This window comes from Falco biarmicus, chromosome 2 (genome assembly GCF_023638135.1).
Source record: "Falco biarmicus isolate bFalBia1 chromosome 2, bFalBia1.pri, whole genome shotgun sequence".
Lineage (NCBI taxonomy): Eukaryota > Metazoa > Chordata > Aves > Falconiformes > Falconidae > Falco > Falco biarmicus.
In genome coordinates, this window is record NC_079289.1 from 17713870 (window position 1) to 17733386 (window position 19517).

The 19517-nt window shown below is 41.8% G+C and overlaps 1 protein-coding gene across 1 annotated transcript in view; it reads right to left on the minus strand.

Moving 5' to 3' along the window:
• Positions 1-19517, minus strand: part of GUCY1A2 (guanylate cyclase 1 soluble subunit alpha 2) — a 178081-nt gene that overhangs the window by 151451 nt on the left and 7113 nt on the right. Inside the window, exons 2-3 of the mRNA XM_056327914.1 lie at positions 10057-10118; positions 5859-5977 (exon numbers count right to left, since the gene is read on the minus strand). Of these exons, the coding sequence (XP_056183889.1) occupies positions 5859-5977; positions 10057-10118 (181 nt within the window). The remainder of the gene's footprint in view (positions 1-5858; positions 5978-10056; positions 10119-19517) is intronic.

Genomic DNA, 19517 nt, shown 5'->3' on the forward strand with positions numbered 1-19517 from the left:
AGTATATACAATTTAGATATTGCAGTCTAATACACAAATAGGCTTTCAAAGACAACATTTCTTCCATGTTGTTAAAGACTGGGTGTGAACATCTGCTTTGCAAATTTTGCACAACAGATCTTTTTTTAGGGTATTTATGAATTTAGGTTACTTTTCATTAGTTTTACTGTCAAAGTTCTGACAGATTAGAGTTCCTCAGCAAGATGAAATAGGCTCCAAAGGAAATACTGGTGCCATTTAAAAGTAAACAGGTAACTCCCTTTTTTTTTTTTTTTTTTTTTTTTGTGAAGGCCTGAAATAAAAGTGAAAAATAGTTCATGTCCAAAAAAGCTACAATAATTGTGTGCAGTGTTTGGAAAAAGTATTTGGAGGAGGTGAAGGTGAAGGTAAAATTTTTATCTAGTTTGTGCATTTGGGATGTGAGAAACATCATGTGATATATCAAGTACACAGTGGGGTTGAAAAATGAAAACTGAGCATTTCTTTATCACTTCATAAAGCTCAGTAATATTGACCTGCCCAAAAGATATGCAGGAGACAGGTCATGAAGGCTTTACATCCCAAAATAAATTCTTTACAGAAGGATTTACAAACTAACAAAAATAGTTTTCATCCATATTTTCCTGTTGCCAGAGTTTTGATTTGCAACTACCTGGAATTCTTCAGCTTTATTCTGACTAGCTGCAATTCAGTTAAAATGCACACTCTAATCTTACTTGAAATCAAACTATTTTAAATGATGGGGACAGAAGCAGTCCCAAACAAGATTTATCTGTCGTTGCTCAAAATGCTGAATGTACAAATAGTATGAAAGCATCTTTGCTTTAAGAAGGTTAAAATCTGAATAGCATGACATATGTTTTAAAGTATTTTAAAAAACCTTGTTATCTCCATTATACAGATGGGAAACTGAGGCACAGAAAGAATAAAAACTCACCCAAGGTTAAACAAGAAATCTCTTCAGATATAATCTTTCTCTCTAACATACCTCAGCATAAATTTGTAGTCACCTGATAAAGAAATGTGGTAGTCATTCACATAATATACTTCATCATAGGAATATTTTCCTTATAATTATTTCTAAAATAAATTCAAACTAACACCACCAATCTGCTCTGAACACAGCTTAGCTAGCCAGCTGTGTCCTGTCAACAGGATAAAACATACCAGCACTTATTCTTTGAAACATTTTATTTCCAGCTAGGAACCTTATAAAGGCTCTCTTTAGAAGCTAGGATTTCTTTTTCGATTTTTCCAACTTCCAATATACTGTCACTTGTTTGTCCTTTGGATGATAGGACCAGGGAAGTGATTGTCCCCCTGTATTCACCACTGGTGAGGCTGCACCTCAAATACTGGGTCCAGTTTTGGGCCCCTCACTACAAGAAAGACATCGAGGTGGTAGAGGATGTCCAAAGAAGGGCAATGAAGCTGGTGAAGGGTCTGGAGAACAAGTGTTGTGTGGAACAACCGAGGGAACTGGAGTGTTTAGCCTGGAGAAAAGGAGGCTCAGGGGATCTTATCACTTTCTACAGCTACCTGAAAGGCAGGTGTAGCAAGGTAGGATGTTGGTCTCTTTTCCCAAGTTACAAGTCATAGGACAAGAGGAAACAGCCTCAAATTGTGCCAGGGGAGGTTTAGATTAGATATTAGGAAACATTTATTCACCAAAGGGGCTGTCAAGCATTGGGAGAGGCTGCCCAGGGAAGTGGTTGAATCACCATCCCTGAGGGTATTTAAAAGACGTGTAAATGTGGTGCTTAGGGACATGGTTCAGTGGTGGACTTGGCAATGCTGGGTTAATGGTTGGGCTCAATGATCTTAAAGGTCTTTTCCAACCTGAATGATTCTATGACTCTATATGCTTATGAAGGACACTTTAAAAGTATGCATGCATCTATTAAAGAAATCAGTCTGGCATAAAGCTCTCTGGACTATTTTGGTAAGGATACCAAATTAAATTAAACATTCCAGTCTCAGAAGCTGTCACCGCAAAGGAAAGCTTGCCATTGATCTGGTGTCAGACACGGTTTACAGTATGTGAGCGTGACGGATGTGGCTCCCTTAATTACAGTGGATTAAAGCAGGAAGAGTTCTATTGATGTCTGGCAGGAACAACTCAGTGAGGAGATAAGACAATCAGGTCCTTCCACTACAGAAATATTGTGTCACACTTTAGTGATGACTTCACAGGAGGAAAATTCCAGTATTCATACGTGATAGATCACATGCATCGAGCTGAACATACAGCTTGCAGTCAGCACTTTCCTGTGAGCAGTGCAAGGACCAGGACCACAGTGCAAGGCACCTGCTCACAGTCTTCCAAGCTGACTAATGATCTCAGAATTTGCTGTCTTCTGATGAGTAAGAAATGCCAAATGACTATTTTAGAGGCAGTTAGGGGCAGTTAGCAGAGGGCAGTTAGGAGAGGTAATTCATGTCGGCATTATCTAAGGTAAGAGAGCAGGAAGTTGCTTCCAAGCACCTTTAAAAAAACACTTTCTTCCAGCCCTAGACAGCAAGCCCCTGTTACCATTCATGTAAATAAACTGAAAGCCAGATTTGGTTCAACAGTTTCTCTAGCCTCCATCACAGTCAGATTCATTCTTGTCTCTTGTCTCAGCAATGCCAATTGCTTTAGGTACATACCCCAGTGATTATGGCCTTCTTGCATAGAAGCAGCTCTCACTAACCCTTATTCAACCAGAAAAATAACTGCATATGTGAGAATTAATTACACAGACTCCACTAATTATTTACCTGTTCCAGATAAGAAGGAAAGAACCTTTTAAATTATGTCAGTGTTTTGTTCATGTTGATTTTTTTTGTTATGAACTTAAATTCATTCTTTAAAAGGTGAGTTTTTCCAAGAGTAAGTCTGTACAAACTTATTTTCAACAAATTCTATTTTAATAATTCCCCAAGACAGTAACATCTAGATGTTATCCCTATACTGTAAACCCAAGAGTTCAATCTGCCCCCAACACACATATACTGTAAGGGTATCACTGAATAAACAGGCTGCACATTACTCAGCCATGCTAAGGGACCAGGACTAACATAATAATTTTAAAGCACTCTGAAGGTGAAAAAGTATTCATAATTATTTCTTAAAACACATACTTTGTGTCATGGTGAAATAAGTACTGAGTGTCTAAAATTTTAAAATTTTGTAATATTTATATGCATGTGATAACATGAAAATTCTTTGCTTTGCATGAGTCCTGCTTATCACTCATAACATTTGTTTCTGAGAGTTAGAATTCAATTATTTCAAAATGCAAACAACAAAAAAAGGTAATACTGGACATATTTACAGTTTAATATGTTCTAAATTCTGTCCATGACCAAATGTGCAAAGTACCATCTCTTCCCAGCAACAGGTAAAGGCCCTCAGAACCTCCCTGACAGCACCTAGCATCTTGCAGAATAAGGCACCTGACACCAAAAACAGGCATTTTGAATGTCAGTGAAACACAATCATCTCTAAACTAAAACATGTTAGCTGTTTCACAGAATATACCAAATCTGTTTAATAGTTTGAGATAGAAAAGACAGAAATAAAATGCATATATACCTCCAAAAGGATTTTAAGTCAGCAGGATACAATAGTCCAGACCACAATGTGGGCAGACTATCACCTTACCATATTCCCCTGACATGGAAGGTAAAACACATCTGTAAATGTCACACAAGGTCAGATTTCAGTGTTGTGCCTCCTGCTGAAGAAAGTCTCTCTAACTGCATAATCCCATAAAAATGTCACAGGTGTATACTGTATATTACCTGCTGAAAGAAAACTTACTATGAACCATAATGCCATCTTTCATGCCTTCGACCTCAACTTCAGCAGCCTACCAAGACCTCAAATGGAAGAGCAAAGAGGGTTTCAGCATCACAAAAAGTACAGCCCCAAGTGTTGTGAGTGCTATACAAAAGTTCAGGGAAAAAAAAGCTCAGTACTCAACTAGCAAAAAAGCAAAACAGCTGCTTTACATTAGCTGGGCCAGAATCAGAGAGGCTTTCAAGCTGGGAGAGACCCCATAGGTTGCCTGGTCATGCAGGCCAGGTTGCTAATAGCTTTACCCAGCTTGGGTTAGAAACCTCCAAGGAGAGAGACTGCACACAGGTTGCTTCTCTGGGCAATCTGTCTCTGCCTGACTGTTCTGATGGGGAAAAATACCCAGTCTGAACATCTCCTGTTTCAACTTAGGCCCGCTGTCTCTTCCCCTCCCATGCTGCATCACTGTGAAGAGCCCAGCTCCCTCTCCTGGAGGACCTCCCCAGAGCTACTGGGGGCTGCTGTTAGGTCCTCTCAAAGCCATCACGGCTGCAGGCTGAACAAGCCCAGTTCCTTCCTCCAGCCTCTCCTCACAGGGCAGGTACACTAGCCCCTACCATCTTTGTGGCCTCAGCTGAACTCCCTCTGGTTTATCAACTTCTCTATGGCTTTGGGCTCCCAACACTGGATTCAGTAATCCAGATCTGGACTAACGAGTACTGAGTAGAGGGGGATCATGAGTCCTTTCAATATGTATCTCTGCTCCTGCTCATACAGCCCAGGCTGCCCTTGCCATCTTTGCTGCCAGGACTCGCCACTGGCCCATGTCCTGTTTGCTGGCCACCAGGACACCCAGGGCCTTTCCCACAGAGGAACAACTGCAACAACGCTTCATTTGCAAACTCCATGAAAGCAGTAGCTGGCAAATGACAGTGCTCCACAGTGGACACTGGATAGCAGCATGCACACAGACAACTACAACAGCTCAGCCACTGGGCTGCAGGTGGGTGAGCTGTGGTTACCTGACCTCAGGACTGAGCCCAAACACGCATAATACTGATAAACTCACATCAACCAACACAACCACATTGGTATTACTTTCTTATTAGCAGATGGCATAATTGTGTATAATTAATATATGAGAACACATCATGTCTGTCTTAGAATTTACTTGAAGAGTTATTGTCAGTTAGTATAGTCTTGGAAGTAGAGCTGTGTAACATCAGTTTTGCTACACTGCAAATGACTATCACAAATAATTCAGGAATTACTGCTTTGAAACAATTATCTTTAAAACCAGTTACAACTTTCCTTCCTTACAGTCCCCTGTAAAGTGTAGACCAGTGCCCAGTAGTTAAAGCTCAGTCTGTAAAGTTTACTCTAAAATAAAAAATATGATCAGTTTCATAGAAGTGGAACAGTCAAAACAATGCCAGTCAAAAAATTAAGTTTAGGGTCAAGCTCTTCCCCTTTGTTTGATTTGTTTGGTTTTGACTTTTACTGTACATTTGTATTAGCAACATACTGAAAAGCAGTAAACCTTACTAACAGCTAAGAAGAGAATAAGCTGGATAAATCATATGAATGGATGCAGCCAGCTATCTAATTTGAACACCTATTAAGCGTTCTTCAATAAGAATGTAAGTTTCCAGAATGTTTCATGTCTCAGGTGTATCCTGCTGTGTTTCCAGGCCCTCTGTCCACCAGTCCATAGACAATAAGACTATCTTTTGTTCTGTAGAACCCCTATAAAACCTCTTGATATAATTCCAACATCAAGGCCTGCACAGATGCAAGTCCATTTGGACTCAAAGCCTTTGCAACTTCCCTTAATCATTGGGTATTGCGTAACACACCTCCACTGATTCCACCGAAAAATCAGACTAGATCGTCTCAAAGGCACAAAATTTATGTAGAAAAGGAAACAAATGTAGTAACAGCACACTGATATGTAGCTGCCTACATCCTAAATTTCCTTTGTTGGAGCAAAAATTCCTTCGTTCATTGTTGGTATTAGGATGGTCAATAAACTTTCCCTCCAACTAAAGGAAAAAAATTCCCTTGAAAAAATACATACCAAGTACATTAGCTGTACACTGGAGAATTCCTGAGACATCTTCAGTTTCTTCATTGCCAGAGCAGTCTGTATAGGAGCATCTGTTTGATATATTATGAAAGTTCTCTGCATCCCTGTAACTACAGTAAAAAAAGTAAAAAAGTTATAGCATCTCCTTTTACAAACACAAAGTTGACACATCTTTCAGAAATGGTGGTAAAGTATGCCTTTAGCCTCCCTTGTCTCATCCTTCTTCTCGCCCTCCATCATCCCATTTCCATTTGTGCATTACCACACAGAGATGACACTGCATTAGTAGCCTGGGTATCTCAAGTATTGTATTAGAATCTGGAATATTATCTGTAATGAGAATGAAGACAGGAAAAAAAAGAGCTGAGGCATGAGAGAAGGGTATTGCACTTATCTGTCATGTATCATTCCAACTGAGGTGTTTTCTATAACGAAGTTGTACAGTAAACTCCAAGTAAGATGTTTATGAGGTAATGATGAGTATCTAATATGAAAAATAAATCTTCCAAATCACATTACATTAGCACTGCAAGTATAAAACCTGGCTTTCTCTGTGAATTATCTTCTGAAAAGATCTTAGCCAAAAGAAGGATGTCAAGCTGCAACTCACTGTGCTATCACAAATAAAGTTTATCTTACTGCTCGTTAAAGAAAAATTAAAAAGAATACCACCACTCATGAAAGGCACAGACTTATGGTCCAACCAGCAAAGAAAGCAGCTACCATCAAAATTTTTCTATTTGATTTAGATCTGGTGGATTATTTTTCCTTAATTCAACAGAAACAGAACAGAAGCTGAAACTGTTTAAAGCAAAGCTTCAGGCAGGTGATAATGAGGACAGAAGAGGGAACGCAAGTGAAGAAAATATTGCAGCACAGTGATAACGCACTTGGCAAAATATACAATTGATTTTGCTCAACGCACAGAGAAAAGCTTTTCTGATGAGTATTTTATTAACATTTTTATTATGCTTTCATACTTTGTACTTCAACAGTCATGAACAGCAGTTTTAAGGACTGGACTCTTTCTCGTTAATGTCTGCAAAATCTCAGCACGTGGGTTGCCAGCAACCGTGGAAAAGGACTAGAAAGACTTCAAAGCTGTGCATCAGATTACCCCGAACAGGGAACTGGATTATCCACATGGAATAAAGGCTCATATTACACAAGGAAAACCCGGTGCTATGGGCTGCCGGTACACTCTGCAGTGAGCTGCGTGGTCTGTACCACTTCCTGGGTCTCCAGCAATGCCAGGCCATGTGCTGGGCAGAAGGCCATGTCCTGACATGCTGTCCGAGCTGACCCAGAGCCCAACCTCACAGCCCAACCCCTCCGCCACACCAGGAGGCCAGGCCTCTTCAGCCAGTTTCACCAGCCCCCTGGATGACACCACAGCCACTCCTCACCTCTGATCTTGAGAGTCAACAAGGCTCGGTGCTGGTCCTGCACTTGGGTCCCAACAGCCCCACACAGCGCTACAGGCCTGGCCTGGCAGAAAAGGACCTGGGGATGCTGGCTGACAGCCAGCTGTGTGCCCAGGTGGCCAAGAAGGCAAATAGCATCCTGGCTTGTATCAGAAATAGTGTGGCCAGCAGGACAAAGGAAATTATTGTCCCCCTGTACTGGGCACTGGTGAGGCCGCATCTCAAATCCTGGGTTCAGTTTTGGCCCTGTCACTGCAAGAAGGACACTGAAGTGCTGGAGCGTGTCCAGGGAAGGGCAACGGAGATGGTGAAGGGTCTGGAGCACAAGTCTGATGAGGAGCAGATGAGGGAACTGAGGGTATTTAGCCTGGAGAGGAGGAGGCTGAGGGGAGACCTTATCGCTCTCTACAGCTGCCTGAAAGGGGGGTGTGGGCAGGTGGGGGTCAGTCTCTTCTCCCAAGTAATCAGCAATAGGATGAGAGGAAATGGCCTCAAGTTGCACTAGAGGAGGTTTAAAATGGATATTAGCAAAAACATTTCTTCACCAAAAGGGTTGTCAAACATTGGAACAGGCTGCCCAGGGAAGAGGTTGAGTCACCCTCCCTGGAGGTATTTAAAAGTCATGTAGATGTGGTGCTTAGGAATGTGGCTCAGGGGTGGACTTATTTGGCAGCGCTTGGTTAATGTTTGGACTTCATCTTAAAGGTCTTTTCCAACCTGAACAATTCTGTGATCCTATGATTCTCTCTTGACTGGGACAGGAGATTTGACAAACATTTATGTTGTATGGGGTGTCGGCGCCCCGGCCCTGGCCGTGGGGCTGCAGGGGCCACTGTGAGGCGCGGCTGGGGCTGCCCTGTGCCGGGCACAGCCGGTTCCCACCGGCGCCGGGGCCCCACCGCAGGGCATGGCCCTGCCCCGCAGCCAAGATGGCGGCACCTCTGGGAAAACAAAGAAGAGCAAAACACCTCATGAAGGTGTGAGGTGAGAGAGGAACTGAAAGGAACAGTCCTATGAACACTCAGGTCAGCAAAGAAGGAGGAGGAGGTGCTCCAGGTGTCAGAGCAGAGATTCCCCTGCAGCCCCTGGAGAAGATCATGGTGAAGCTGGTTGCCACCCTGCAGCCCATGGAGGATCACGGTTAGACAGATAGCCATCTGCAGCCCATGGAGAACCTCATGCCAGAGCAGGTGGATGTGCCCTGAAGGAAGCTGCAGCTTATGGAAGGCCTCTGCCAGAGGAGGGGAACGGCATGAGGATGATGGAGAAGCAGAGACAAGCTGTTACAGACTGACCACCACCCCCATGCCCCTGCGCCGCTCAGGGCAGGAGAACATAGAGGCATTAAGAGCATCTTTATCTCAACCCACAAGCTTTTTTCATCTTATTTTCTCCCCCTATCCTGTTGAGGGGGAGGGATAGAGCAGAGCAGCTGTGTAGGTGTCTGGCAGCTGGCCCAGGTCAACCCACAACAGTGTATACCAACAGTAAAGATCACAGGGCAGATCAAATATAGGACACCCACTAAAGACAGATTCTACTTTAATCAACTCATACTGATGTTCAAGAAGTGGAGTCAGTGTATCATAAGTCACAGGGATTACAGGTTTTCAAAGTGACCCGGTTTTAAAGAATGGTTTTGTCCATTAAAGAAAGTACATCTAAGCCACGTGTGGCCATAAATAAAAAGCCACATTGTTACTGCACACATGCTTTCCTCAAGGCACTGTATCATCCTCTGAAGTCTCCTAATGTGAGACTTCAAGCAATTTTTTCAGCAACTGAAAAAATTAGCAGCCAGAAGGCTTCTCCCCCCGCCTGCCCCGGTGGATGTCACAACTACCTGCCAAGACTGGCTCCCTCGCTGCCCTCAGGTGCCAGCCAGACTACTAATATTGCAGATATCACCCACCAAGCTAGGGCTCCTTCTGAATGTTAACCAAATGTTGAGAAACAGGCAAGGACAATTCCTTCCAGTGCACCGAGATTTGAAACTATGTCACAAATTCTAAAAAGACCCTCAACACAGCTTGAAAAAAATTTTCCTTACATCTGTGTAATTAAATTCAGAGGACGGCATTCTTCATTTGTCATATGGCATAGCCATTTAATAGCTATAGACATGCAGCCACTGTATTCCAACTTTGTTAGGAAAAGTAAGTTGTCTGTGACAGTAAAAAACCTGTGCAGGTAAAGATGATACTTGTGCAGGTAAGGAAAAGGTTGAAATTAGATTGTTTTAATCAATAGGGGAACGCCTTCAGTTTTCATGATGATAGTTGCTATTACTTTATATTTATTCCTCAGTCATCAATTCATTTTCTTAATGAACTCTTAGGAGGTGGCTTTCAGCCCTGCTTCTGCAAAGAACAAGAAGTATATAACAGTGTATGCATGCAACAAGCACTGATGCAGAATTTTGCAGAATTCGGACCTCAGGTCCAGCATAAATAACATTTCCAGCAGTCTCAGCCAGCACCGTGAAAAGAAAATTGGAATAGATCTTACACTTTTACAAAAAGATGCCCTATTCTCTTTATATAGGAAACATTACTGTTAATGGAGCAGTCATGCACTTATGGAACTGCATGGAAGAAGGACTGAACAGCAGTTTACCATAAACATCCATAGTATGTATAGATACTTCAGAGCATCTCTAAGAATTTGAAAGAAAAATTAAAAAGCTTGTCATGCAAGGCTGTGACTTGGGAAGCGTATAACAAAACATTACCATGCACCTTTCACTACCTCACATTAACACTTACCCAATAACTTGATGCTCAAAATACTGCAGTGTCCGTTGAAGAGTTTGCCGAATGGTCTGAGGCTATGGAAAAATAATAAAAAAAAATTGTAAAATTAGGGGAGTATAGTACAGTTTAATTAATAGACCTTTTCACACACTATGTTTCTCCAGTTTTATTCGTACTCATCTTCTACTTGCCAGATGCCCACTGCAATGACAGATAGGAAATATTATTCATTCGTTGTATGTTACTTCACCATTTAAATAGGTATGAATTTTACAATGTGACATAATACTGCTTACAAGACTAGTTGTGCATAACAAAGAAGCCAATTCACTATTAGCTTTCAAAAAATATCACCCACAATTATCTCATTCATTTTAAATAATTAATTTACAACAGCCTGTAAGAAAATGCTATTATTTTGTGATGAAAGTTACCATGAGGAAAAGGCTTTGGGTTTTTACTTTGTATGCTCCCTAGAGTACCTTATACAAAAGAATTTTACAAAGACACAGTTTATTTTGTCTTGCTTTCGTGACAAGCTATGACTCTTCAGTCATCTTTTTAAATTACCAGGAAACTCAAGTTCATCAAAAGAAAATCATTACATACTTCACATATTTCCATGCTATTTCATTTTAATAGGTGTTCACCAAACTAGGTATGTGCATATGTGTTTATTTCCATTATTAATACTACTACAATGTTCACCAAAATACATATGCATGTATAAATGTTTATTTGCCCTACTATACTGCTGCTGAGGCTGTTATTAGTTTGAGTTAATTCATGAGAGATCTTTGGACAGACAAAGCAAATGTGAAATCTGTGTCATTCTCTTTTGAATTTTCCAAGTCCCTTACGGCAAAACATCATTCTTCCAAACTGACAAGTTTCTATCAAATCTGAAGTTTTTCACCTGTCCATTTTGTCCTGGTGCCAGAATTCAGATAAAGGTACACAACTGGGATTTATAAGCCTGTATCAGAAGTACACAGGGATATTTTGATTAGACTTGCAGCAGTAGATAAATTTTAGAGATATTTGGTATTTCCCTATCTTTTGGAAAAGACGTGTAATTGTTTTGGAAAGTAATAGCTGAAATATCCCTTATTTAGAGGAATTTCGTTATAAAAACACCATCATCTTTGAAAGTCTCAGATTTTGCTTACTGCTGTACAGATTCAGCTGTTCAACAGCTGAGCTTTTTATCTACTTTTGCTCCTGAGTTTGCAGAAGGAGGTATCTGGTACATGTTTTGATGATGGCAGGAATGAAAAAGCATGTAACAGGCTGCACTAGCTTTGTAAAATTGTAAAAATTTATTTTTTAATACCAAATTGTATGAATATGTGTACCCTTTTGAGTTGAAATGTGTAGAAATGCAAGTGCTTAACAAATGCATAAGGGGGCTTATAAGAAAGATTAAGACAAACTTTTTAGCAGGGCCTCTAGCAATAGGGCAAGGGGTAATGGTTTTAAACTAAAAGAGGGTAGATTCAGACCAGATATAAGGAAGAAATTTTTTACAATGAGGGTGGTAAAACACTGGAACTGGTTGCCCAGGGAGATGGTAGATGTCCCATCCCTGAAAACGTTCAAAGTCAGGTTGGACATGGCTCTGAGCAACCCAATCTAACTGAAGATGTCCCTGCTCATGGCAGTGGGGTTGGACTAGATGACCTTTAGAAGTCCCTTTCAACCGAAACCATTCTATGATTTTGTGATTCTATGAACAAAAATAATCTCAAAATAAATGTAAACCTTGAAAGACAGGGGGGGGTTGGCTAATTCTGTATCAGATAATTACTTGTCTTCTCTGTGGGAGCTAAGTTTCGTGTGCTAAAAGGCATTAAAAGTTACATGTTCTCTTGCAAAACACAATGGAAGCACCACATGAATGAAACCATCACATTATCAAAAAACTATCCCCTTCTCAGTGGTACGGCAGATGTTGAAGTCCTTAGACCTGACGGGCTAAATATATTTCATGGAATGCTCTCACAGAGATTCAGAAGCTCTCCTGTGCTGAGCAGGCAGAAAAATCCATTCTTTACACACAGAAGATATGTATTTTCCCACACTAGCAGCAAAGCAAAGCAAAATGGCTTTAAGCAAAGGGGTCCAGACAGCTGCCATCTCCCATCTCCATAAAGCATTTCCCTCAGCCCCAATCCATAGAAAAAGAATGTTCATAGCCCACCAGCAACTCCTCTGACATGAAATAGGGACTGGTAGAAATGTTTGATTGTTAAATTAAATCTCCCTTCTGGTTCTCCCGAAGTGCTTTTACAGCAAGCATATGGAAGGCAGCGATGCCGGGTACCGCAGCAGAGAGGAAGGAAAATAGCTTTTTGTCTTCTTAGGAGGTTTTGCAGCTTATGACACCTGAGCAATCCTCCATGGATTGTCTTTGCCTTTCTCATGGCTGATACACATATGTTGCACTCCTTAACCAGGGAAAAATCCTTTTGAATACCTCAAGATTTGACCATACAAGCAACCTCCAAATCCTGAGCTTATTTCATCAGTAGACCACCCTTCTCCTGCAGTGCTGAATGAAGAAAAAAAAAAAGCAGCCCATGTTTAACCCTCCTGAAAGTTAAATCAGCTGCCTATCTGTTGTCAGACTATTTTATACAATCCCATGAACTCATACCCCTTTTCACTGGCATTTCCTATCTCAGAAATTAAGTACAGACAAAAAATAGGATTTACAATTAAAACACTGGTCATAAACAGAGTTCTATGTAATGTGCTCCTAGCCAGTATGAAAACCGACCTGAGGAGTCACAAAGTCTTGCTTCATTTCTGACAAGAATTATTACGGCATGTCACTGTGCATGGTTAAAAAAACACTGTGCTCACCTTCTCAGTTTGCTGTATTTCATCACTGGTAAATGTCATTTTTCTATAGATGTAACCCTGTAACTTGATGAAGGCTGTGACTAAAGAAAACAGAGCTTTATGACACCTGCTTATAGCTGCCTATGAGGGTAGTTTGGCATACTACCTCTTCCACTATGGACTATGCACTGCCCATGAGAGAGAGAGAGTGGGCAGGAAAACTTTTCCACCTCTTTTCTTTATACAAGGGCAAAACTGGACCAAGACAAAATAGCCAAACCTTCTCCTAGCAGCATGACACACACCATTTCTCCAAGAAGAATAGTTCTGCCATTCAGAGAGATAAAAGACAGCCTATAACAACACACGTCCTTCACCGCAGTGTAAGTCTGTGCCATGTTGGTACCCAGTGACACTTAGTTACTGGAGAGGTTTTAAAGCTTCATGACCACTTAAAATGAAAGTTCTAATACAAATGTAAAATAGCAACAATTACCTAAACCCGTAAAAATTAACAATTAATTTTGACCATAATCAATGTTTGGTATAATATCCTATTACAAAAGGAATAGTCACATCGTTTCATGTTTCTAAGGGCAAATGACATTACAACATGTCAGTATTGCTAACTGTAAATTAATCCAAGAATTGTCATACCAGATCATATCCAAGCTCCATCTGGAATGATGACATATAAGGTAGAAGGGAACACTGAAGATATTCAGAGTGATCTCTTGCACGTCAAGGGCCACAGTACTTCCCTGAATTCACTCTAAACCCAGAGATCAGGCCATGGCTAACTCTGGTGTGCCAGAATAAATTCTAACATGTCACCAAATTAATGAATCATACAGGTTTGAAGGAATCTCTGGAGGTCTTCTAGTCCAGTCTCCCGCTCAAAGTAATTTGAGTTACAACTGGTTGCTCAGGTCCTTCTCCAGATAAATTTTGAGCATCTCCAAGATTGGTGATCCCACAACCTCTCTGAGTAACCTGTGCCAGTGTTTGAACACCTTCATGACGTTTTTTTTTATACTGATTTGAAAATTCCCATCTTCCAGCTTTGTTGCCTGTCATCCTTCCACTGTGCACCCCTGTGAAAAGACTGGCTCCATCTTCTCTACACACCCTGATCAAGTAGCTATAGGCTGCAACAAGATACCCCCAAAGCTCTCTCTTAAAAGGTGAACAGATGCAGCTCCCCCAGCCTCTCCTCAGATGTCACATGCTCCATCCTCTCACCATGCTGGTAGTCCTCTGCTGGCTCTAGTATCAATCCCCAAGGGATATGCAGAGGCAACTGGTTACTAATTCAGCTTTGTGACTCTGATGGCCACCTTTTGAGTCCTTAGGTCCAGTCAATATTCCAGCCACCTTATCATTCACTTAGCAGTCCAGTTCTCACCAGTATGGCTTTAATGACACTATGGGACACCATGCCAAAGACTTTCCTAAAGTCTGGGTAGACAGCATCCCTTCATCCATCAAGCCAGTCATTATAGAGGTCAATCAGGTTGGTCAGGCACAATTCATTCTCAGTAAAGGGCATAGAAATGTGTAAAGGGTGTTAAAGGAATAAAGGGGTAAAATTTGTCCTGGCTGTTCCCAATCACTATCTCATCCTTTCCTGTGCTAAGAAAAGGCTTCCAAAAGGATTTGCTTCATAACCTTCCCAAGCTATTGAGGTCACACTGATTGGTCTGTAGTTCCCTGGATCCTCCTTGTCCTTCTTGATGCTGGATGTGATGTTTGCCTTTTTCCAGTCATGAAGTACCTCCCCTGATTGCCATGACTGGGGAGGCTTTCCTATCTCCATTCCTGCATGCTCAGGTAATGTCTCAATATCCCTCCAGAGCATCCCATCCCTGCTTCCAACTTCCATAGACACGTTTTTTTTGCATTTGAGCAAATGAACTGTTCCTGTGCTTTGAGGAGGGTGTCAAAGGGTTCATGAAGAACAACTAGCTTCTTGTGCCTGTTTACCTTACAGGCTAGTTGCCCATTGGATCCTGCCAAGAAGATCTATGAAGTCAAAATTTGCTCTCCTGAAGTATGAGGTTGTGATTCCACTTATTTGTGTTTCCCACTTCTTTCAGTATTTTGAACCCCAACATCTTCTAATCACTGCAGCCAGGGCTGCCCTCAACCTTTTCATACCTTCACCTAGTTCTTTCTTGTTTGTGAGCAATAGCCCTAGCAGAGTATCCCCCCTTGTCAGCTCACTGATCACCTGCAATAAGAAATTGTCCTTAGCACGCTCCAAAAATCTCCTGTGTTGCTTGTGCTCAGATCTATTGCCCACCTAGTGGATTTTGGGTTGACTGAAGTCCCCCAATGAGTACAAAAGCCTACCATTTTGAGGCTTCGTCCAGCTGTCTAAAGGCCTCCTCTGCTTTCACTTCTTGACCAGCCAGTGTATAGAAGATGTACCACCACACCAACCCTGCTCATTCATCCTCTGCTCCTGACCCTCACACTCTGGGCCAGCTTGCTGTCAAAATGTAGCTGCCCATGCACTGCTGCCACCCCTTTGCATAGAGCATAGCTCCTGCTCCTCACCTTCCCAACCCATCCTTCCTAAAGAGTCTGTGTCCCATCTCCTGCAGCATTCCCATCCTGAGAGCCATTTTGCACAAGAATGTGTGCAACCCCACAGTAGGTCCAAGCTCTGTGGCAGCATGGAGATATCTAATGCCACCTGTTTGCTCCCCATGCTGCCTGCATTTGGGCACAGACACTTGGGGTGGGCTCCCAGTGATGCCACTTTCATGAAGTGAGCCCAAGAGCCTCTTCCATCTTGTTCCCCTTATACTTCTTCAGAAGTTCCCCCTTCAGGGAATGAAAACCCTTCCCCAACAAGCATAGTTTAAAGCCCTTCTCAGAAACTTATGAAGCCTGTTAGCAAAGACACTCTCACCTCCTCAAAGAGTGCCCCATGCCCACAGAGATGAAAGCCCTGCCATCAACGCCAGCAACACAGCCATGGATTGCCTTACAAGATGTGTCTGCTCCAACCAGAGCCTTTCCCTCTCACCAGCAGGATCAAGGACACACCAGCTGGGCACCCACACCCTTTGCCTTTGCTCTCAGCCATGCAGTCACTCCCCATATACTCAAGGTCTCCCCTGGCAGCCTCATAGGTGCCCATGTGGATGAGCAGCAGAGGTCATAGTCAAGAGATAAACTATCTTTGGAGCCTCTTTGCAACACTATGTCCAAGCTCTTGGCAAGCAGCAAACCTCCTGAGACAGCAAGGCAGACTAGCAGATGAGTGCCTCTATCTCTTCAGGAGAGAGTTTCTGACACCTACCACCTTCCTTTTCTTGAAGCCTCCAAGGGTGGAGACTCAGCTGGCTCTGATGCCTCATCCCAAAGAAAGTCATCTCTTCCACCTTTTCCCAGGGCACTGTATCTGCTCTGTAACTGCTGAACCAAAGGAGGAGAAGAGACCTTAGTTTTGTTGTCTGAAGTAACAAACCTCCAGCCTCTTCCACCTCAGGAGTTTCCACCCTTGACCCTCAAGGGTTATCTCTATTTTTTCCTCCTTCCTTTCAACATGGGGCTCAGGTTCTTGGCTCTGCAAGGCCTCTGGAAAGACCTGTCCATCCTACTTGATGCATACAGTCTGCTCACTATCTACTACAGCTCTCCTACCTGGCACCTCACTGCTCTAACCAGAACACCCTGCTGTTGCACACCAGTGGGCAGCAATCCTGACCTGACAGTGGCAGCCCTACCATGACAGCCTCTCTGACTCTGCCACCTGCCACTGTTTGCAGGATGCACTTGTAGAAAAATCTGCCCTTCTTGCTAGACCTCACCCTGCTCTCCCAGTAGTAGAAAACTGGTTCAAGACCTGAAAGCTAGAGAAGTAAGAGCTCTTCAAAAGCACTTCTATGACCACCTGGAGAAAATCTTTATGAAGATATTTGTCTAAATTATCTTGAAGTATTCCAGGGTTGTTTTTGTTTTTTTTTTTTAAATTCAGACAACTTCCTTTGAGAAAGGATTCCAGTCTAAACATTGTGTACAACATTCTTGTTTCCTGAGTTTAGTTTTCTCTTATTTTAACTTCATTGTCTCCAGTTTTGGAGACAAAGGGGAGATGATTTCCACTTTAATTGCATTAAAGAAATGCAATTAAATGTTAGAAATATCTTTCCTAAGGTAATCAAATGTAAGCTTTTCAATCTCTCAGAGGACACAGACTTTAGCCTATACCCTAGCCATTTTCTGTTGCCTCTGAAATGTCTTGCATTTGATTGCAACACCTTCGGAAATAAACAGTAGGGCTCATCTGCCCAAGTGTAAGCATGCAAAGTGATTAATTTTATCCTATAGCTGGCATCTAATACATGCCTGAGGACTCAGTCTTTGGAAATACCAATTTCTTTCATCTAGAAAAGATGCTGAGCGATTGCTTTTGTCTTTGACATCTTTTAAATGTTTAAGTAAGCACAAACAAACACCACCCTGAGATGACAGAACTGCACACAGTATCCCAGATGACTCAAAGTTTACATAAATGCAGTTTCAAATTCTCCGTCCCATTCCTTTTTCATCCTAAGCAAAACAGATAGAATTAGAGAAGAAAGGGACTACATGAAACAGGGAGGTCTAGCCAAGAGAGCAGCCAGGTACATAGACAGTTTCTCCTTAACCCTAACAAAGCCTCAAAGATTTTTCCTGGTAAAAGCTAAGTGGCTCCTAGCTGAGCCTCAAAAGCGCTTCAGCAGTGATGCTCTTAAAAACCTGAGTGCTTAACATTTTAAACATGGAAGTTGAAGCACTGAAGAGCATAATAGGCTCAGCTAGAAACCACTTTGCTTTTGAAAATTAGAATTTCTTCAAGGAAGTCAGTCAGGTCAGGGGGCTCCTCCAGACACTTGTGCCCTCGGGACCTGCAGTCTTTCCTAGAGGAATTTGAACTGCTGCATAGGGGAGAGGCAAGCTACTACCACAGATATCAGCCAAATCAGCACTTTGATGTTCAAAGTTCTACATGCTTCAAATTTGTATTGTTCCATCACTAACTCAGCAGATGTGTAAGACTTTAATTGCCAGCTTCACTGCTGGTGGTCATTCATTAATGAAAAAACATTTCTTTTTTCCTGTTTCAGAACCAATTTCAGTCAAGTCTTTGTGCATAGGTGATCACAGATCTCCAAGCACACATGAGCAGGTGTGCACCTGGCCCATCCAGAAGAAAACAAATAGCAAAACAGTCATTTTCACAACCAGTCTGTTTTTGTTTTTTTTAATATTTACCCCATGATCATGAAAGCAGTGGAAAACTGTTCTTTCCCTGTCATCCTGGTCACCAAAACATTGTTAAAGAGGTCGTAAGCAAAGAATCAAGGCTCCAGCTAAAGATAAAACATTTATCAACATTCTCAAATGTCAAGAGTGGGGAGAGAAGCATTGAAATTGCTGCAACTAGGGAAAAGCAGAACTGAAAAAGAAAAGGAAGGCTCCTGTGGCATCTGACAATTCTCTAATGATGCAGAAAGGAGGATGGCTCCCTAGCAGGTCCTTGCAGGTCCTGCACAGCCAGGATCCCTCCCTGTCCCCTTCCCAATAGCTGAAGAATGGAATAAAAGGGCACAGACAGAAATCAGAAATGGAGAAGCAGAGCCCCAACATAAATGATCATTTGCAAATTAAAAAAATAATTTAAAAAAATCATCTTTGGGGGCTTAATAGTACTTTTGATAACATAATCAGGAAAAAATATTTTACTCTAGCTTCTGAACCTTTAGGGTGCACTCATTTTTATCTCTGCAACTGTAGAAGCTAAAAGTGTTTTTTTTTTCTTTATGAAAACCAGCTTCCTGATTCCAGAAGTTTGTGCTTTAGATAAAAGCACCAATGCCTGCAGACCTCCATGACTACCACCAGATCTGGTATCAAAAGAGGAAGATACGAGACCCCCAGATGCAGAGTGGGATGACTGACAGTTGGAGGCAAACCAAGCTGCCCTACAACAGCTCACAATGAGCAGGACAGGACCAGGCAAGGGTGCAGCACCTGAGCTCAGTACAACCTGGCACTTAAACCTGAGAGGGTTCTGCTTCTCAGTTCATGCAAACTGGAATACTCTTCACAAGAAATACTTGTGCACATCAGAGGAAATGCCTAAATTTAATAAATAATACCAAGACTAATAATTTTACCCCTTACTATTTCATGTCAATAACAAAGCAAACACTCTGAAAAAATAAAGCAGAGCTAAATAATAATTAGAAATTATAACTCCTGCATCCCTAGCTACCTTTCAACTAGAAGAATCAGAGTCATTACGGATGGAAATTGCCTATTAGATCATCTGGACTAACTCCTTGACAGTGAAGGATACATATCTCAGGGTGCTATCTGTTACAGTACTGGCTGGGATCACTTTGTTCATCTTTGAATTTCAGCCATGTCTGGAATGGATAGAAGATCTGTGCTATGCTGCAGAAAGAATGTATTCAGTAGTTGAGAATATAATCGATCATCTACTGCTAATGCTACCTGTTCAACTTTTAATTCAACTCACATCTACTACATGAAATCATTGGTGACACTCTAGCAAACCAATAGGAAATAAAAGGCTTTACACATCAGTCCTTCTCAAGGAATTTCTTCTG